General features: G+C 46.8%; 1 protein-coding gene across 8 annotated transcripts in view; it reads right to left on the bottom strand.

The window, feature by feature from the left end:
- LOC144936498 (liprin-alpha-1-like) overlaps positions 1-20219 on the bottom strand; it is a 277198-nt gene that overhangs the window by 25957 nt on the left and 231022 nt on the right. For 4 of the 8 annotated variants that reach the window (XM_078863613.1, XM_078863615.1, XM_078863611.1 and 1 more), the window contains 6 exons: positions 18707-18736; positions 15905-16041; positions 10453-10631; positions 9673-9769; positions 2808-2889; positions 1089-1289 (listed from right to left, as the gene is read on the bottom strand). In XM_078863613.1, coding sequence (XP_078719739.1) covers positions 1089-1289; positions 2808-2889; positions 9673-9769; positions 10453-10631; positions 15905-16041; positions 18707-18736 — 726 coding nt within the window. The remainder of the gene's footprint in view (positions 1-1088; positions 1290-2807; positions 2890-9672; positions 9770-10452; positions 10632-15904; positions 16042-18706; positions 18737-20219) is intronic. The other 4 variants (XM_078863617.1, XM_078863612.1, XM_078863618.1 and 1 more) reach the window with 3 other exon arrangements.

The raw sequence follows: 20219 nt of genomic DNA on the forward strand, positions 1-20219 counted from the left end.
GTAATCGTGGTCATCCAGAACAGACCGCACAACGGATAACGGACGCGATGGTCGATCCACAAACACGAAGGAGACATCACAGCGAGACATTCCGCTACTCCTCATGCAGCTGTCTGCTGGCTTGACCACCTGAATGTGAAACTAAGTTGTTGCTCTGCATCTACATCAGCAGCCGTACGAAAAACGAAGAGCGAACTTGCCCGGCGAACAGATATTCACCACAGTGGCCACACGGATAGAAGATAAATACACAGATCCACATTGTACCTGATATACTTGTAGGGGGAAGTACTGATATTACCGAACAAACTAAACTATTAGTATTTAACCAGGAAAGGCCCACCGAGCTGTACAGCTCTTTTTTCAGAAGTTACTTGGCCACAATTGAAGTGGCTTATCATGTGGAAGTTTATAGCAGCCAAATACTCTCAACGCGTGATGTTAATTATAAATGTGCAGGGAAAAATCATGTCCCACCACGGGAAGAGAGAACATGCAAACTCCCAATAAACAGGCGTCAGGGTCGGGATTGAACCCGTGACCTCCTGCATACCGGGCGATGTAGTAAACATCTCGCCACCGTGGCACCACATTGTGCCAGGTCCTGTGGAGAAGGTAGCTGATGAAACCACTGCCCTCATCTCATTCCAGTTCCTCGATTATTCCACCTGCACGCATTACTTCAGACCACACGCTGGGCCCGACTTCACTTGGCCACGTAAAATAAAACGTACGCATGTGGCAGGTCTGGCTACCTACGCCCAAAGAGTCACGTAATTGTAACAGCGTTGAAATGCAATCCATCACTCGCATCACAGACCGTTGCCCAACAGCCGCTTTTGCAGGAGGTGCCAATTGACTCCAGACGCCATCGAAAGGCTTTCCAAAACTCAACACGCACAAGCGTCAGCTTGTCCCGTTGCTTTTTCAGCACCACGCGAAAATGAAAAAAATGTGTTGCCTCTGCGAACCAGCAACGCTGGGCCGCCACCGCTCGAATCATCGTTTACCACCCGCGCCCTCAACGCAACGTTGCACCGGCAACGTCGGCAGACGGTGCTCGCTCGCGCGCGTGGCGCCTGTGGTACCGTTCTGGAGGTGGGTGGTGCCGAGGGGCTGGTGAGCGACACCATCTCCTGGATGGCGAGGCGCAGCTTGAGCCGGTGCAGCGGGTTCGAGATGCCGATCTCGCGCTGGATCTCGGTGTCCGACAGCGCCGACATGATGGCGCCGCTCTTGACGTTGGCGCGGCACGCCGCCACGTACCACGCCGGCATGCCCACCCACAGCTGCGCGGGCACAAGCGCGACGCGTGCACGTGCGCTGCGTTACGACGAAGACAAACAGCAGCCGCCCATTCGCCACCAGAGTGGCGGTGACGTCACCGCGGCGCTTGTGCCAGGCTAGGTGCACTTTGAGGACGTCACGTGAAGTGTCAAAGGCTCACTGGCAGGAGGTCACAGGACAGACCCAAGTGCCATGGGTTGACTTGACTGAGATTACTGGTAGATGCTCCACCTGTGCCCCCTGCTGCATTTTATCTGCCCAGCTCACAACAGTAAGCACCACTGCTGTGCCCTCTGTGTTATTGGAGGTTGACTGCCTGCAACTGCCCAGTAGCCTCCTTCACGAGCCCCCTGCATAGAGGTCAATGTTAACACCAGCCCATCTCTTCTCCAGCCCATGCAGGACCCGTTTAGCCCCTCCATCCGGACAAACAGAAGATGCTTGGGCATGCGAGCTACATTACAGAGCCAACACAGCCTTGCCTGTGGAGAAGCTCACTGATGGGATTGTGTCCAGACGTTTCAAGGATCTGCGAGCTCCTCACACAATCCAGCCTGGTTAAACCCAGGAAGCATTACAGATACGCAAGCGCGCTCGCGCGTTTACCCGCGCGCATACATGTGCACGCAGGAACGCTCTCACGCGCGCGTGTGTGTGTGTGTGCCTTTGCGTGGGGAGCGATAATGTAGCGGTTAGCGCGCTGCGCTATGAACTCGGCGATCCGGGTTCGATTCCCGCTCACGGCCAACACCAGTGACGATTATCTGAACTTGTCCTGGGCTTCCCCTAGGTCGACTCAGCCTCAAATGAGTATTTGGTACGGCGTGTAAACATCGTCACTGGGGAGACAAAGGCGGTCGGGCGTAGTGCTGGCCACCCAACCCCCTCGTGTGCCGTTCCGGCCTTCATAGGTGCTCGCTAACAGCACTTGCCCCGACAGTCTGTTAAGGCTATACGGGGGATCTTTGTCTTTTTTGCCTTTGCGTGCACATGAGAACCCACGTGGATGCAAGAGGTGCGTACAATAAATGCACAAAGACAATGATGCTCTGTAAAACCGACACAGGCTGTTGAGGAAAGTGCCGTGAGCGAGCACCTATTTTTGGGTGGCACGGTGCCGTTACCACGCCTTGCTTGCCTTTGGCTCCCCATTGGTGATGTTTAGACTACTGCGCCAGGTACCCATATAAAGCCGAGTCGACCTACAAGGGGAGGCCCAGGACCGGTTTGCCGTGGCCAGGATTCGAACTCAAGTTGCCGGATGCGCACATGCACACAAACAGGTATACACTCGCGTGCATAAACGCACGCGTATACGCATGCACGAACACATATCCACTGTTTGGTATTCCGGATTCCAAGGCATTATAAGTGAGAACCAATTGAAGCCACCATGGCACAGGAGGAGGCAAGCGACCGTCTGCCTTGGCCATCACAGCGCTGGCGCTAACACAACGCCGACGGCGGTTGCTGGCACTGGGTCTGTGGGAGATCGACGCGAGATTGCGCCCTGCAGTTACCTCCAGCCACGCAACAACCGTTGGCCCGTCCCACTGTGCGAAGGGAAGGACTTTCCTGCGGGCGTCTTCCAGGAGCTCATGCCTACCAAAAGGAAAGAGAGAGAGGAGAGAGCAATCAGCCACGCGGCGGTTAAGGCTCTCGAATGTAAACCCGAGATCTGGAGGTCTGCCGCGAAGAATGAAACGACGTCAAGGGTCCTTACGAATGGACACGGCGCGTATACGTTGACACGACGCCCGGCAGGATGCGCGTTAAGTAACCACCCCCCCCCCCTCCTCACTGCTGTCCCGTAGGCTTGAACGTTTAGCATCGCAGGAGAAGGGGGGAATGTTTTGTTGTAACCGTTTAGTTTAAAAATGAATATATTTAGACTGCCCGAAAACTGGGTCGTCCAAGGTGTTGACATTATATTTGCGTCCATCTGTCCGGCAAACTAAACTGGGTTATTCAGAATTGTAGGTGTCCATGGCTTCTTGTAATGTTTAGCTTGAGCCAGAGAACAGATGACCGTGGATTTAATGTCAAATCCTTGAGACGTCAATATCATTTACAAAAAATGGCCTGAGAGTTAAGTTCAGATGATTTTATACATTGTTACATTCCGAATTTAGATTTTCTAACAGTTGTACATAAAATAACATGTTGCCGCGGTTTAGGGCTGAGTTGGAACATTCATGCAGACACAATCCATGCGACAGGGAGCATCAGGAACAAGGTATTAGTGTCATGACCACGGCCAGAGACACGCATTTCAGGGGAATAAATTCAGGGCAAAAGCAGGTGGAGTCCCGCCAGCGCTTTAGTCCAGTGCGATCTTAATAAATGTTTTCCGAATTAAATTCTTAAGACAATTATTTTAATGAATGTTGACGTCTAGGTGTGCCGACAAAAATTCATGACTCCAGCTGCAAATTACCAGGGTTTTTTTTTTTGCCGATCACATACCGCTTCGTCGCAATGATCACACGCGGCCATTGGCGCCACAGGATTGGATGCAAGTAATAATCACACCTTCGCTATCTGTTAATTGTGCATGCACACGGCTCGATAAAAAAAACATTACTGCAGCTTCTGCTCCGATAATTCCCAGCTGGAGAGACAAATACTTGTGACAATTAAAAAATATATATATAATAGACTATGGCACCAACTTTGGAGCCCAATTTGGAGCGAGCAGACAGAGGCAGACTAAAGGCTTTAAATTTAATCCGGTCGCGTCTAAAGCTTCTGCCAGTTCAAGTCTGCCACATTCGCAGAAGCAAGCGCCATTTTTGACGGCATTCATTTACTCCCCTGAACGACTTAGAGGGAAGGTGGACTTACCCGGATCTTTTTTTTTACCACGGAATGGAGGAGAGGGTGGAGAGGGGAGACAAGGGGGGTACGCATTAAAAATGGCGGCACAGCGGAAAGGGGCGCGTGGCAGGTGGAGGAGGAGGTGACATAGGCAGGGAAACTCCAAGCTTTGTGCATACGCACAGTCTTGAAAATAAGCCTTAGAAGTAAAACAAAGATAGCCCAAAACGTGTTGTTGTTGTTGTTTAACAATTGCTTTACTTTCTACTGCCACACACCAGAGGTGTGGACTCGAGTCATGTGACTTGGACTCGAGTCATGTGACTTGGACTCGAGTCATGAATTTGATGACTTGCGACTCGACTTGGACTTGCATAACAATGACTTTGTCCCACCTATGAGATGTGGACTCGAGTCATGTGACTTGGACTCGAGTCATGAATTTGATGACTTGCGACTCGACTTGGACTTGCATAACAATGACTTTGTCCCACCTCTGCCACACACACAGAATCACTGCAATATGTGGAACACTCTGCTAATGAAGACGGCCTCCACACCTCCGTGCCGCCAGCCCCAGCGTATGCTGAACGGCACGTAATGCGCAGATTCGAGTCCAAAGCGTGGAATCATCCCACTTATCGCAGAGGATTTCTCAGCCAATGACCAACTTTCCCAACGCGAGTCTCACGTCCTTTATTTCTGGGCTATCCTTTGCGGGCTTACTTTACTAACAGGAGAGGGTTGCTTGTCATACGTGATACATGGCCATGCGCGCAACACACCGGTAAGGAAACAAAAAGGTATGGTTTAAAGTAAAACGCAAATGAGATTAATTATTGCTAGAACGTGCCCTATAACGTAATGTCTCGGTTCTTGTTCATCCCTGCAATGAATGCATCCCTGTCAACCCTTACAGTTTAACCCGTATTCTTGTACAGGCAAATGTAGTTTTTAGGCCCATACGGCGAACAGCCGTTTCTAAACGGGCAAAACATGTTTTTGTCATTTTGTTTGTGTTTCTCCCTTGTGATGGGACTTTGTAAGGTGAACGTTGAGATTTGTAAGGGCACGGGGTGACCAATAAGGTCTGAATTGGTCTGTAATAAGGCAGGGCAATGATGAGGGGTTGTCAGGTATGTAGTGAGTGTAGTGATGAGTGTTGTCGTGGGTGTGTGTACTAGTGGTGAGCGTAGTGGTGAGTGTAGTCGTAGTGAGTGTAGTAGTGGTGATTGTTTATTTGTTTGTTTCTCCCTTGTGATGGGACTTTGTAAGATGAACGTTGAGATTTATAAGGGGGCACGGGGCGACAAATAAGGTCTGAATTGGTCCGTAATAAGGCAGGGCACTGATAAGGGGTTGACAGGCATGCGAATGGAATATTCCGCGTGGGTTTGTCGGAGACTATGACAGCATCACGAGGACCCTGCGTCACGTGGTTGATGTTGCGCGCTTCATTCTGTGGACACGAAAGACGTCTTTGTTGCCCGCAGTGACTGCAACGTGCCCACGACAAAGGGGGCAGTATAAAAGCTCGAGCATAACGGTCGAATCAAAAGAGAAACAAAAGGATGATCGGAGATGAATGAGAAATGCTTTGATAAATTGTGTTGGAGACAAGCCGATAAAATGGCAGTTAATGACATACAGCAGAAATGTTTTATGCTTTTAGATTACGGTTAAACCAGCAAAGTCGAAAGCTAATAACCCACAAGAGGAAAAGCACGAATTAGCAACTCTTTCATCTCTTATATATATAAACATCTGCTTCAATATAGAAGGCTTCCAAACACGGGTAAATTACATGGTGAATAGCACAATGCGAATTTTAATTAACAACCCCACAGCTATTTAGGGTAAACATTGCCTTTTTGCTTTGAGGTTATGTATTTATACTATAAATGGTTACTCTAGTAGGATAAAAACATTCATCTTTATGTATAATGGCAGTAAAATGGAACTCTGTTTACCGTCATTATGCAGGACATCTTAGTGTTGTACCGACTTGATAAATGCCCTTTGTAAAACGACTATCAATAGATTGGTCTACATCAGCACCACGTTCCATCATGCTTTTCAGAAAAATAAAACGTTCAAATTGTTTGTGTTCGATATTCACAACAACAGCGGATCATATATGTATGCATAAATGTTGAACTTCTTTCGCGCCGTACATAGCAAACGTGCTAATCGGAGGTGCGGGGGAATGACAACAAACTAAACACAAAAAGCAGTTCTAGAGACATTGTCTTGTAATCTAGATGCAAAAGTGCATAGCTCCAGTGGCTTCCTAATATCGGAAGAGCGTTCCAGACGGCCACGGAAGTGCATCTGAACGCAATATATACATAGAGATTTACAGCAATGTGTGCAAACATAATAAGTGATGTCGGGGGATTAAACAGTGGTAACTGTGAGTCCAAAGAATATAACTTTTCGACATGGATACATTAATATAATATAGGCACAATGTGGGGGAATTCAAGCTGCAATCCCAGTGGCTATTCAACTCTACTTCATATAAGACGACCGAAAATTGGCATCGCTAGGGAATTTTTGTTTAAACCTTGTAGCGTTCACAACCATGTTTGAACTCTAAAATACTGGCAAGTTTCAAGGCGGTCAGTGGAGCCGTCTTAAGGCGGCTGCGATAGAAACGCTGACTTTCACCCTCGTGGTATTCATGTTCTTCGATGCACTTGCAGGAACATATTTCCAACGTAGGTCAAAAAGACCGCATTTTACCTAATTAAACGTACAACCGTATTGAGGTGGCACAGGCCTTAGTGCTGTTTGATACCAAGCAGAGGCTGTTTATAGAATCTGGTTACGTGATATCGAGACTAAATAAGCAAGCATATGTTCTTCATTGAAATGCAGACATAGTGTGGAGCATGCTTTATACATAGATACAGAGTGTACACAAGAATGTGGCATATCTACAAAGGCAACATTTTAAAAATGCACACGACGAGCAGATGCTGGATTAGCAATACTGCACGTTACCCAGGGAATAAAACACAATCTAGTGGCTACTTATGCCATGCATGCTGCAAATGTTGCAGTAACATAATGCCAAATACATCCGCAAAGATAAATGGAACACGGCTTAACAGCCTGAAATACGATTTAGCAGTTACTACCGCCGTGTAAGCCTTTGCGCTCTCCAAAATGACTTTATTTTGTCACGAGCTGCCAGAAAATGATTTGAACCTCACTCTTATCGTACATTAAAGCGAAATGCAGTAGAAGTGGTCCAATCGTTCAAAAATAGGAATTCAGAAAATGACGGACGCATCTGATTGAGGTGAAGAAAGTTTTGAGAAAACAACATATTTGGCGGGGGGGGGGGGGGAAGGAGAGTATTTGACATTCGAAAACCATCTCCCGCGTGTCGGCATGTCATCTCAAGTGCCGCACTGCAACACGCAGGAAAGTGCTCGGCTTATTTTAGATTTGGTGACTATTCATTTCACATGTTTTAAATCGGTCACGTATGAAACAAGAGTCAATATGTCCACTGCTTGGCTGTGTGGGGGTCACGGGATTTATTTTGGCCATTCGTTCACCACGCTGCAGGCAGAAGCATCGACGCAGAGTAGTACAGGACAACAATATCCACTATGGGACCTCCTTTGCCAGTGCCAAAATATGAGTATTGTGGTTAATGCAAACATGATTCTTGTAAAAGGTTTCAGTTTGGTGTTTTAACATCTTAACACAACCGTTTTGTTGCCAGAAAAAAGGGGAAAACCTATTCTCATATTTTGGTACTGGCAAAGGAGGTCCCATGATGTAGCTGCACACCCCGAGCTCTCATTACTCTGATAGTGATTGTCTTTGTGCTGTACGTTTTTTGGCGTCCTCTGGTCTAACACCTTTTGAGACGAGGCTCCAAAGAAAGCTGCCTATGATGTGGACCAATCAGTTTCAAAGACAATGCATAAATGATCAGAGTATGTTTCTTGTTTGCATTCTGACCACAAGTATTGTGGTTAATGCAGACATGATTCCTTGTAAAAGGTTTCAGTTTGGTGTTTTAACATCTTAACACCTGTTTTGTTGCCAGAAAAAAGGGGAAAACCTAATCTCAAACAATATCCATTGTTGTACGCTAATAACTCTGCTGATAACATATCCCCGCAGCAGGTCATAACAGCCGTTTGTTAATTTTATTTGGTGATGCTGCATTGGCAGTGAGGCCACAAGCGCAAATCTAAAAACAAAAACTCAACATGTTGGTCAATCACACTGTGTGGCCTTAAAAGGAACAAAAACTATATAATAGGCGGCGTTTAAGGCAGTGGCTCTCCCCTCGCCCCTTCACTATTTTCCATCCTTCGCCTACCCTGAGTGATCCCCAAGTACCCCTCTATCGCTTCCACTCGTTCCTCAATCCTTGTAACATGCCCCTGCCATCTAAATCATTCTATTCTGCCACTGTTCTGTAAGCTATGTCAAGCGCCTTGAGTGAAGGTGCTCTATGAATATAAATTAAACAGAATTTCATGTGCTATGACAAAGGATCATTACCCAAAACGTTGCCTATTTGAAATAAAAAAAAAAATCCCATTTAAGAGAGCGTTATTGACGAATGTGTGTGAGTGTTTTGCTTTATGGATGCCGGTTACCCATCTGAGCACTATCCAGGCTCATTGCTGCTTAGCTTCCAGAATGTGCTTTTTGTTTTTAGTTTGTTGTCCATTCTCAGCACATCTGATTAGCACGATTCGCTATGCACGGTGCAAAAGAAGTTTAACATACATAGGGTCATATTGTTTCAGCAGGCAGGGCCCAATGAGCTGCTCGTCTCTATTTTATGGGTGACCTGCGACAGTAAAGATGTTATACAGTACAGATCTTATGACAAATACATACATACTAATATACACACACCATTCATTAAAAACACGTATTAATACATATTCTAAGAGCTCGCTCAACTGCAAATCTCCGCGGTTGATGCACGCACAATGAGTGGACTGCACGTCATGTTCTGTCGATGTATGGAGCGATGAATTCCGTCAAACGGGACCATGGCGGCGTCTAGCTGGCATGGCCATTGAGGGGGGCAGCAACTAGACTTGAAATCTTTTTTAAGGTGTGATGTTGTCTACCTCGCCTGGTATGCAGGAAGTCGTAGGTTCGATTCCAACCCTGACATCTGTATATTTGGAGATTGCATGTTCTCCCCCGGGGCCTCTGGTTTTTCCCTCCACATTTAGAAATATGCGTTTATATTAATTGGATTATTTTGCTGCTATAAATTCCCACATGACCGCAAACTTCGTTGAGCTAATAGCTCAGTGGACTTTACCTAGCAAGATAAAAGTAGCTTAGCTTCAATTGCATATATTTTTTAGTGATTTGTTTAACTTTCCTATAACTCTGCAACTCTAACGAGTGCTTGCATTGGTTGTTGTTTTTGTCATGCTCTGACCTGCCCCCGGATTGAACATCTGCGAAAGGGCTTTATAGCTCATCGGATTCCCCCAGTATGAATAAAGATTCTGATAAAGAAAGTTGCCCGACGTGGGAATGCTGAAGAGGTGAGCCCAAGTTACTTACTTCTTTTTCATTCTCCTTTCCTTCTCCGCCTGCGTCCCCAGTTTCCCAAGTCCCAGGGCATCCTGGGTAGCACTGTCGACTTCCCCAAGGCTTCCTGCTGAAGACAGGCTCGTCGGGTCAAAGTTAAAAGCACCGGGGCCCGCCTCCGATCCCAGTGGTGGACATTCCACGTTCCCTGAACAAGACCGGCATCCGATTGGAACAGACGAAGGTACGACGCTGCAACATTGATTTGCTCCCTCCACTACTTGTGGAAGCCCTTCCACTTGAGGGGGCGGGGGGGGGATGGCTTCTCTAGAGCCCTGCTCTAGGAGGATATTCTGACCAACCTTTCACACACTGGTCAGATATCTTGGAATAGGTGGGGGTCAGGCTTACCCCACCACGCGCGCGACCTGCCGGTCGACTGCGTTGTTGTGACCCGTTTGCACCGCTGGATAAAAGAAAGCTGCACCAGTTGGTTCAACTGCCGCGGCAAGAGATGGAATCAGAGCACCTATGAAGGCCGGAACGGCACACGAGGGGGTGGGTGTCTCCCCAGTGGCGATGTTTTTACACACCACACCAGGTACTCATTTGAGGCTGAGCTGACCTACGGGAGACCGGTTCAGATAATCGTCACCGGTGTTGGCCGTGAGCGGGAACCGAACTCGGGTCGCCGGATTCGTAGCACAGCTAGCTAACCGCCACGGCACCCTCTCCCCCTACTACACCGCCGGCGGCAGCATCCGCGGCAAGAGGACACTTGCGCCAAAGCTGACGGCACAAGCGCTCAAGTACCTGGGCCTTGCAGAGGCATCTCCTTAATAGCCCCGGTGATCCGAGCCTTCTCCTTCTTGCCGAAGAGGCGACCGATGGAGGACTTGATCCCTTTCTTTTTCTGCGCCTTGTGCAGGGAGTCCTGGCTGCTGTTGCTGCTGCTGGGATTGCTGGCTTGGCCATCCTGGGACACAGGTGGCCTAAGCGGAGGGCACAAACGCAGCACAGCGATACTCAAAAGAGAGACAACGTAACGTAACGATCGATCCGCCACGCGATTTCATAAACGTTGCTCGGCTTGGATGTCTTTCGAGCAACGCGCACATGCCAGCCTTTGCAGCGATCGATCTGCTGGACGAAGGGGCAAGGGCTTACTTATCTAGAATTCACCACGTTGGTGTGTGCGTGGGTTGGTGTAGGTGGGAAAAGTAGACGTGAAAGCGTAGAGGTAAAGAACATCAATGGATTTGTCTGTGCTGCCTGCCACTGCCCACCACGTATTCCCGCGATGACCACCTGTTTGTGCATGGTGGTGTACCATCCAAGCACTACCGAGGCTCAACATTGCTCAGCTTTCAAGAAATATCTATGAATTTCCCATGTAGACTCTCGGCGTCCACAGACTCAGTGAAGACGGTCACCGTATCGCGTGCTTTCAGATGCGCTTCTGCGGCCGTCTGGAACGCTCTTCCTTCTGATATTAAGAAGCCACTGGGAGCGATGCACTTTTAAACAATCTAGATTGAAAACTAATTTCTTTAGAACTGCTTTTGTGTTTAGTTTAATGTCCTTCCGTTACACCTCCGATGAGCACGGTTGACTACGTACGGTGCAAAATAAGTTCAACTATAAGTTCAACATACACACGTATGTCCAGTCAAGCTCTAAAACACGGACGGCGTATACATTTCCAGAAGATCACGCCGACAAACCTGCATTCCAACAATAACATTGCCTGCGTTAGAAGCCCTCAAACTGCAAAGGAGCGTAATATCTTTAAATTACTGTCTTGAAATATTTTCTTCTAAGGAGAGCGCTGCCGTGCTTGACAGACTTGCTGGAGGAGTCTCAATTACCAAGGATGGAGCCCGAGACGGAATTGGATACAAATGGTCACTTTCGCCTTGCACCAAAATTGCAGTTGGCAACCCAGAAATATCCCGCTCAAGGACAGAGATAGAATTTAGCTCTGGGGAGCGGGGGAGGAGGAATGAACCCTCTGGCGTCAGCCGCTTGGCCTCAGCAAAACCTTCGCGAGGACATTTCTCTCTTGCGGAGGAGAAGCGCCGAGCGAGTCTGCGAGACGTTGAGTCGCAGCTCGGCTAATGGTCAGCAGGAAACGCAATTACCGTTCTTGCCCGCCCGCCCGCCGACCCTCCCCCCACTCCTTCCAAATTGATGCAATATCCTGCCGGAGACGGCCTACAGGTTGCAAAGAAGACTGTGAATTAATTCTAGATTTGAAGCTTTCGTGACTGCAAGGATTCATATTCTTAGGTTTGTTTTCGGTAAAGTCACGTAGGTAAAAATTTTAAATTAATAAAAGTAAAATAAAACAAAATAAAAAATTCACGACGTTTCGGAAGCAACACAAGCCTCCGTCTTCAGGTGGAACCGTCACAGCCACGACAGCTGTATCAAGTAAATGAGAGATCACAGGAAATACCACCCCGTATATATAATGGTTGAGGGGGGAAGGGCCAGGAACGGCACACTTTTTATTGATATGGTAAGGTGAATTAAGTACGTTGGGAATTGCAATGACGTGAGCATATTTTGGTTCTGGCGAGGATCGGTCTAAAAATAAATGCAGTTAAATTTTTTTTTTGAATGTTTTGCTTCGCGATAGCAATGGTGTCGGTGGGTTTTAACTTGCAAGCAAAATAACATTAAGACTAAGACCCTGCTGCTACCACAGTGTACATTAACGAGCCTCATCTAGGACAATGCCATTTCACAACCTTAACACTTTGAGGAGAAATATATTTCAACTTTCAACTGACATTCATAGCATTAATTGAAAGCAGCCAAAGAACCGAATATCATTAAACAAAGCTATTTAACTAACAGACAAATGCGACAGTAGGTCAATGTAAAAGGAAAGCTGCCACGCACAAACTGTATGGTGTAAGCGTGCCCATAGATTGATCACATTCCAGTGGCCATGACTGTTTGACCCCCTGCCACTGCATGTAGATAGGTATTGGGGCTGACAACACAATTTTGTCCATCTGTCGGGGCCAATTACTGACGCTAAAAAGGGGTGAATCGCACCGTTATCCGGGTGCAATTGTTTGGAATGACCATCGATGTCCTCAACAGATAAGTGCTAGATGGTGGATGGATTGTCACTTGCTTATCAGTGCAGAGGCACTCTCCAGGTAATCGCTGCGAGGCTCTGCACAGAGTAAATGCTTTCCAACATTAACCCCTGACCTCTAGGATGAGCTTCTCAGCTATTCCAAAGACTGCACCCGAAACCTCGTGTAAGCCGCTGGCTTAAGACACCATGAATATACCTGACAAGGGTAGATGACCATGTGTAATAATAGCAAACACCCCCTTACAGCAATATACATTGTTTCAATAAGTTGGCAAAAACTGCGTCGGCGGTGGTGCACAAGTACAAATAGCAAAACAAAGATCACCACTCATAGTAGAGTTTTTTTTGGGTTAGATCGCGTCAATACATAAATGTGTCTTTAAAACCCGCCACCACCCGACACAGCCAACTAGTAAGGGTTGTCACATAAACAGAACGTGGCCAATTCGTCACTAGTACAGCACGCCGGTGTGTTGGAGAGCCAAGCCACAACATTTACAAACTGAGTACGACGTTTCGCCAGTAATTACAACCGGCATCATCAGGCGACAGCCAGATTTGTGGAGAAGTCTGTTTCGCTCCTGATATAGAGGCGTAGATGTGGTGACCACACTTCTGCGCTCTTGTGCAAAGTGGGGGTGGGGGATTAATGAGTCAACGTATATTATGAATGCGCATTATGCGCTTAGGGCAATGGACCTTCTGCAGCCGTCGCAGTTCTGGATACGTTGTGAGATGCCAATCTGTCACCTGACTTGGTCATCAGCTCCTATTCATTCCCATGGCCGGCTCAAGCCCACTCTTCTTCACACTCGTAATAGTACGTGCTCATCTTTCCTTATATCAGTGCAATGCACTGATATATTTACATCCTGTAAAATAATGTCCGTATTATTATGCATCCATAATTAGGCACGGATACAGCACGTGCACTTATAGCGTCAAAACAACAGTTAGCTGTAGGTTATCCTAGCAAGGCAGGAGAAAGCGCGACAATGTTTAAGTTGCATCATCTTATTTCTCATTGCAATGCATGTATAGGAACATATTTACACATTTGTCAACGCAATAACGAGACTTTTTGTTCTCAGCTGTCCATCACAGTGCATCAGACTGGTTGACTGATTAGGGGCACGAGCGGTGGCGCAGCGGTTAGCACGCTGAGCGATGAACTCGGCGACCAGAGTTCGATTCCCAGCCACGGCTAACATCAGTGATGAGTGATATCCGGACCAGTTCTAGGTCCCTTCTTTCACGACTCCGCGCACTGACCGGCACCGTCAAACAAGCCCCTTTTGACTGAGGGGGCATGGCAAGGCCTTCGGCAAGGATTGCCATGCATGTCTAGGAAAGGCAAGGAGTTTATTGGCAAGAGGGACTCGTAAATTTGATTGGTTTGGAAAAGCACCGCGTGGACCCAGGGCACACCACCACCGTCGTTGGCTTAATAGGCGACAGAGGCTCTGGTGAACTCCACTCACCAGACAGCTTGTGCAAGCCCCACAGTTCACAATGACAAACCAAGTAAGTGTCTGCGCTGCAATTTGCGGACAGTTTAGTGGCCGTGGATTAATGTCCGCGAGTAAACAGCCTGCGTTTTTTGACAGTGTTATCTGTCGGCGATCCGGATTTAAGCAACAGTGGAGTTATGATTTAAGCACCGGACGGGAAACCCTCCAGCGCGAGGGAAGCTATATCACGATGAACGACACCATCTTAAATGGGCGCCGCAACATAAGCAATGTGTGCGTTTTTGTTGTGTGCCGTAAAACCATGACTGTTGATGTCTATCTCTAGGGCTTTGGCATGGCCTGCAACAAAAGGTCCCCCCCCCCCGACACCCCCACTAAAAATGGCAAGAGTTCTGCGAAATGACATACATTTAGTGTAGTGGTCTCCGCTCGATCTGCAAAAATCCTCGGCCTATTTAGCGGACAAATAAAAGCCCGCGACACGAAACGCAACTTGCGAAAGGCGCTTTGGGTGAGATGGAACGCCGAGTAGCTAGGATTGCTCAGCGGTGCCAGGGCGTCTTCGCACAATCAGCGTCTTGGCAATTGTGCGGCTCCAGCCGTAGTAGATTCAGCGGGTAGGTGGACAATGTGAGATTCACTGCCGCTGGAATGCCAAGTCAACAAATCTCTCTGCTGTGCGATGGCAGAGGCGCATTTGGCTCAAGACTGTTTCCAATAAGGCCAGTGCCTGGCCTTACTGGGGATTTTTTTGTAAATAATGTAAATTTACAAAAATGTAAACATTGAAGCTAGTCATTTTTTTCACGTCATAACTCAAGAATTATCTAAGATTGGTGCTTTGCCATTTTTTACTTTGATTTTCATTCATTAATTGAACATGTGGTGTTTATGAAAGTACAACAATTTTACTGTGAGAATACCAAATTATTACAACCACAAAAAATATGTATAACGTGACATTTACGTCATTAATCATAGACCAGAGAGTCAAATAACCCCTCCCCCGCCCCCCCCCCCCATTGCCAAAAGGGCAGAGGGAAGCTTTCATCCAACAATGGATTCAACAAGGGCCGGAACTTATTATGACAATCTAAAACAATTCGACAACTATGCTGTTCGACACCTGCTTTTAATGTCCGTAACCCAGGACCGTCATGGAAATATGTAAGTATTGTTGAACTTCTTTCGCAGCGTACATAGCCAACTGTGCTAACCGGAGGTGTGCGAAACTCCGTTGTGCCAATGGATCCGCACCTTGGTTAGCTACGTACGGTGCGAAAGAAGTTCAACATTAATACAACGGCATAGTTCCCCCAAAGAGTCTTAACACACTGTTGGTGGGATAGGTGCTGTTAGCGAGCACCTATGAAGGCTGGAACGCCACGCAAGACAGGGCGTGGGTGGCCAGCACCATGCCCGGCTGCCTTTGTCTCCCTAGTGGCAATGTTTTTTCACATCGCACCAGGTACTCAACTGAGGCTGAGTCGACCTTGGGGAGGCCCAGGACCAGCTCAGATAATCATCACTGGTGTTGGCCGCTCCCCCCAACGTACACACATTTTCATACGTACGTGCGGTGCTGTCTCTTCTGAGCCACCGGTACCGAGCGCAACACAGCGGACCCGCCCGCCCGTCCGGCCGACGCACACACACGCACGCGCACACACACACGTACCCTCGGAGTTCCTCCTGGCTGGCCGAGCGCGTGAGCTGCGCGCCCTTCTCGGCGCCCACCCTCGGGCTGGGCGGTGGCGACGTCTCGCACCGTATCGTTGCCTTGTCCTCCCTCGGGTCGTCCCGCGCCCCGCCGGCCTGCGGAAGAGCCGAGGGGAACGTTCGCTAAGGCGGGGCAGCGAGTGTTTTTTCACGTGGGCGCGCAGAGCTGGTGGCGGTGGGTCAATGGGTGGTGGTGGTGATGGGTTGGGTGGCGGGACACCAAGTACACGTTGGTACAACGCTCGTAAAGCACGCGCGCGTACAAAATATCGAGGAAATGCGCTAAAAAAAGGCAATTGTGTCAAAGCTTGCAACTTTGCGTCATTCTGAGATCCATAATCGGTCAAGACCGTACAAAGCGCTCGATGAAAGCAGTGCACAGCCAATTGTATGCAAGCATTATCAATGGCATGCGGACGTACTATCGCCAAATGTGTTATAGTCATGTTAATTGATATGATGCATTGACGCGAGAACTTCCGTGAACGCTCCATCTGACATAAACCACCATTCAGCCTCTCTCTCTCTCTGGTTATCTCCCACTGTGGAGCGCACGGATATTTTATTTCCGAAGGAAATACGAATTTGATCGATTCAAGCCAGAGAGAGAGAGAGAGCAGTTAAATTAAGACGTCACTCAGAATCACTCCTTTAAAAGGAACAAAGTTTGGTAATGGTTTTCCGCAGATCGTTACAATTTCACGAGCCGAAAGTGGGGAAAGCGCACTTTGAACGTGTTTGTTTTGAGCGTTCGTCAAATATCACTTTGAGAGCTACAAAGCGAAATCTCGCAATCAAAATATTGAGAAAGAATACTGCTCCGGAAGAAATTGGTGGGAGTGCTAGAAGGCAATTGGCGTTTAAGAATTGCGTGAATTTCTCTAACGGCAACGGCTCTCCGCATATCATTCAGAAACACAGAGGGGGGGGTGGGAGGGTGTCGGAAAGGGGGATGAGGGGAAAATATATTGAGTTTTTAAACACGTTTTTCATCTCAAAAGACGCCCCCGAAATGTGACGTACGTTGAAAAGTTTGGCAGCGAATGGATAGAATTAATTACGTGTTTTTTTTTAATGATTATTGCAAGCCCTCTGTGTTCCTTCATGAAAGCTAAAAAGCACACAAAGCACAAGTAAACTTCCCACGACACGCATTAGCTGCATAAAAATAAATTGTAATTTGAAAAAATAAACAACAACAAAAATCAACAAGAGATTAAAAATAACGCATTAAAAATGTTTCTGCACTGCTGATGATATAATATACATTATGCACCATGAATTTGATGCCTTTTTTTTATAAAAAAAAAAATTTACGTTTCATTTTATACCCGATTAATTCAGAGGAAGTGTAAATCGGAAGCATTATTTACATACAAGCTGTCGTAAGGGAACTGCCATCGGCTGATTATACATGTTTGTGATTAGCTTGCGACATGTTCCAATTTATTTAAGATTCAAAACAAGGACTGGAATTATAACAATCAGTGGCGTCACAACTGCCGATGCCGAAGTTTAAAATTGTGAGTTTTTTAGCGATCACTTGCAATGCACCAACACTCCGGTACCAAAAACTATAACGTTAAAGTTAATGACAAGACTTAAATCGTCATGGCGATAGACATGACGATTGAAAGTGCCAAAATTATTTAAGTTTGTTTTAACTATTGTTCTATTAATACCGGATTGTTTTTAAGGATCACATACTTTATTCAAAAATAATTTAGCTCTGATATACCGATATGAGAAGCTAAGCAGGTCTGAGCCGGCACAATTATTGGATAGTGGGGTATTGTCAGCTGCTAGGGGGCTGCATTGTTAGCAGAGGACAGTGCAGCAAATTCCGTTGTACTGTACCGTACACCCGCGCCTATGTTCCACACCGTCACCAACTCGCACTGACCAGGGGTGGTAAAGTATGGTGAAATAGGATACACTCGCCGTGGGAAAGCCCAGCGGTGGATTGACAAAGCGACTGTAAGCATGCATGGCCATGCCGCTTAAAAACATCCCACTTGTTGCTTTACCGACGCTGCAAGTCAAAATGACGTTTGGCTCACAGTCGCAAAGCAGGCGAAATATTTAATCACTTGGCAAGTGGCTGCAAATCCGACATAATAATTCTAGCGATTCCAGACCCATTCAGTGACCAGGAAGAATTACTTTAGCACAATGGTTTTGTAAAGTGGCCTGCAAATATGTTTTTTGAAGAATGCAACCGTAAGTACGGAGATGTTTTAAACAAGTGCGAATATTTTTCGATTTAAAGCTTTCGTGACTGCAGGGATTCATCTTCTTGGTTCTTTCGGTAAAGTCACGTAGAAGGACAGACCTGTTCTCTACCTGAAGACGGCTGCTTGCGTTGTGGCCGAAACATCGTGAGAATTATTTCAATATGTTTTATTTTTATTATTTTATTATTTTCCTTCTACGTGACTTTACCGAAAGAACCAAAAAGAAGTGCGAATATCATTGCTGATTAACGCAATAAACTCGTCCAGTATTTATCTTTCTTCTGACCATTGAAACCGAATCCCACTTCAGAACCTGAGAATCGTTTTCAGCTACAACGGCTGCCAGCAGCAACAGCAGATTTATTTTAATCGTTTCAGTGCAAATCCCATCGTCGCAAAAACTTCACAAACATTGAGCGTACAACGTGGCACAAACGCGGGGAAAAAACTAAGAAAAAAAAAAATTCATAATGCAAATAATAGTGACGCCTACGGAAAGCATAACATCAAAAGGGATACACGGTTACCTTCCTATGATGCTTCCTTAAATCACTAGGCTGAGTGGAACGACAGCAATAAAAGAAAAAAAGAATCAACAGTGAAGGAGTGCGGAAAAAATTTAGAGTTTATAATCGTGACGTCTAAACTGTGGCAAATATTACAGACATGCTTTGCATTTTACCGTGAATCAACAATTTTGAGACACCACACACACACACAACCGAATCAGTGATGGGGAAGGTTCCTACAAACATTTGTGGAAATTATAGGTTAATTATTATATGGAAAGACCTGGCCCTACCATTGAAATGTAGAATTTGCATCATGAGCTCAGGATTGTAAACGGGAAATGAATGCCACCAAAAGTTTTGTTTGCACAAGTAATCACCATTGAGCAATTCTGAAGTATGTTTCCGCAATTACGCCCAACAGCGGTAAAAATGCCGATTTATGTTCAAGTCTAAAAATTTCATGAAAATCGTACGTACTCAAAATGTTGAAAATGAGGAATAGTAATGACGTGCTACCACAGTGGTAGGCGTTTACTACAATTTTAACACATTTCTCACCGTATAGATTTTGGGTTTTTTTTTGTTGGTTAACCGTTTTGTCATGACATACAATTATTCTGTGACCATATAAAAATCAGAGTGACCTCTGACAGTCGGAAGGAGAAGGAAAAAATAAAGGGCCACGGATTTATTTGAGGTCATACGCTGTTATGGCACCGTCGCTGTGCTCTTTCCGAGCTCAAAGATCAATACAAAGCCACGACCATTGAATTGAGAGAAGTAGATTAATTTATTTATTTCTCGGCACAGAGAGCACGTGGAGATGAAGCAAGGCTTCGGCAATCGTTTGCCCCTAAATTCTGGTGGATTTATCGTCGTTATACATTCCCAGCGAATGGAAGGGTTTTATCCCGCTCAAGCTGATGAAAAAAGGTGGTCAGCGTCGAGTAAAGGCCACCACGCACGGCTTTTGTGAGAACAGGGCTCGCTGTTCATGATTCTGGCTCCAAAAATAACCACATTTTCCCAAGTGTGGCAATGAAGGCCTGTGCCCTAGGCCTGGGTTATATGAGACCTATTGTTGGCAAAAAATGTGAGGTTCATCTGCAGGCCTAGTGACACCAGATCCCGTTGACAATTTGGTGCGATGGGCCGTACAGATGAGCCAGATTTACAATGGGGGCTTCCTCCTGAACAACGTTAACAGGCAATCACATTCATGAGTCATAAACATGTGGTCCTCGGAAAGACCTGCAGAACGGGATCATATTCATGACCCAATCAGGTTGGGGCCTTCCTTCACCAGATCGGACGAGATCGGGCGCGTTCCAGGTTGAGCTCGGATGGCGTTTTAGCACGGCTGACCTCCGCACGCAATCGTGCAATCGTGCAATCAACAGGTATCGTGGCTAGTGCGGCACACATCCACCGTTGTACCGCTCTCCATCTTCACCAACTCGCACTGACCAGCGTGGTGAACGACGGACGGTCAAATAGCGCTGACGGCTCACAAGGCGTGGGGGGGGAC

Source organism: Lampetra fluviatilis, chromosome 16, assembly GCF_964198595.1.
Source record: "Lampetra fluviatilis chromosome 16, kcLamFluv1.1, whole genome shotgun sequence".
NCBI lineage: Eukaryota > Metazoa > Chordata > Hyperoartia > Petromyzontiformes > Petromyzontidae > Lampetra > Lampetra fluviatilis.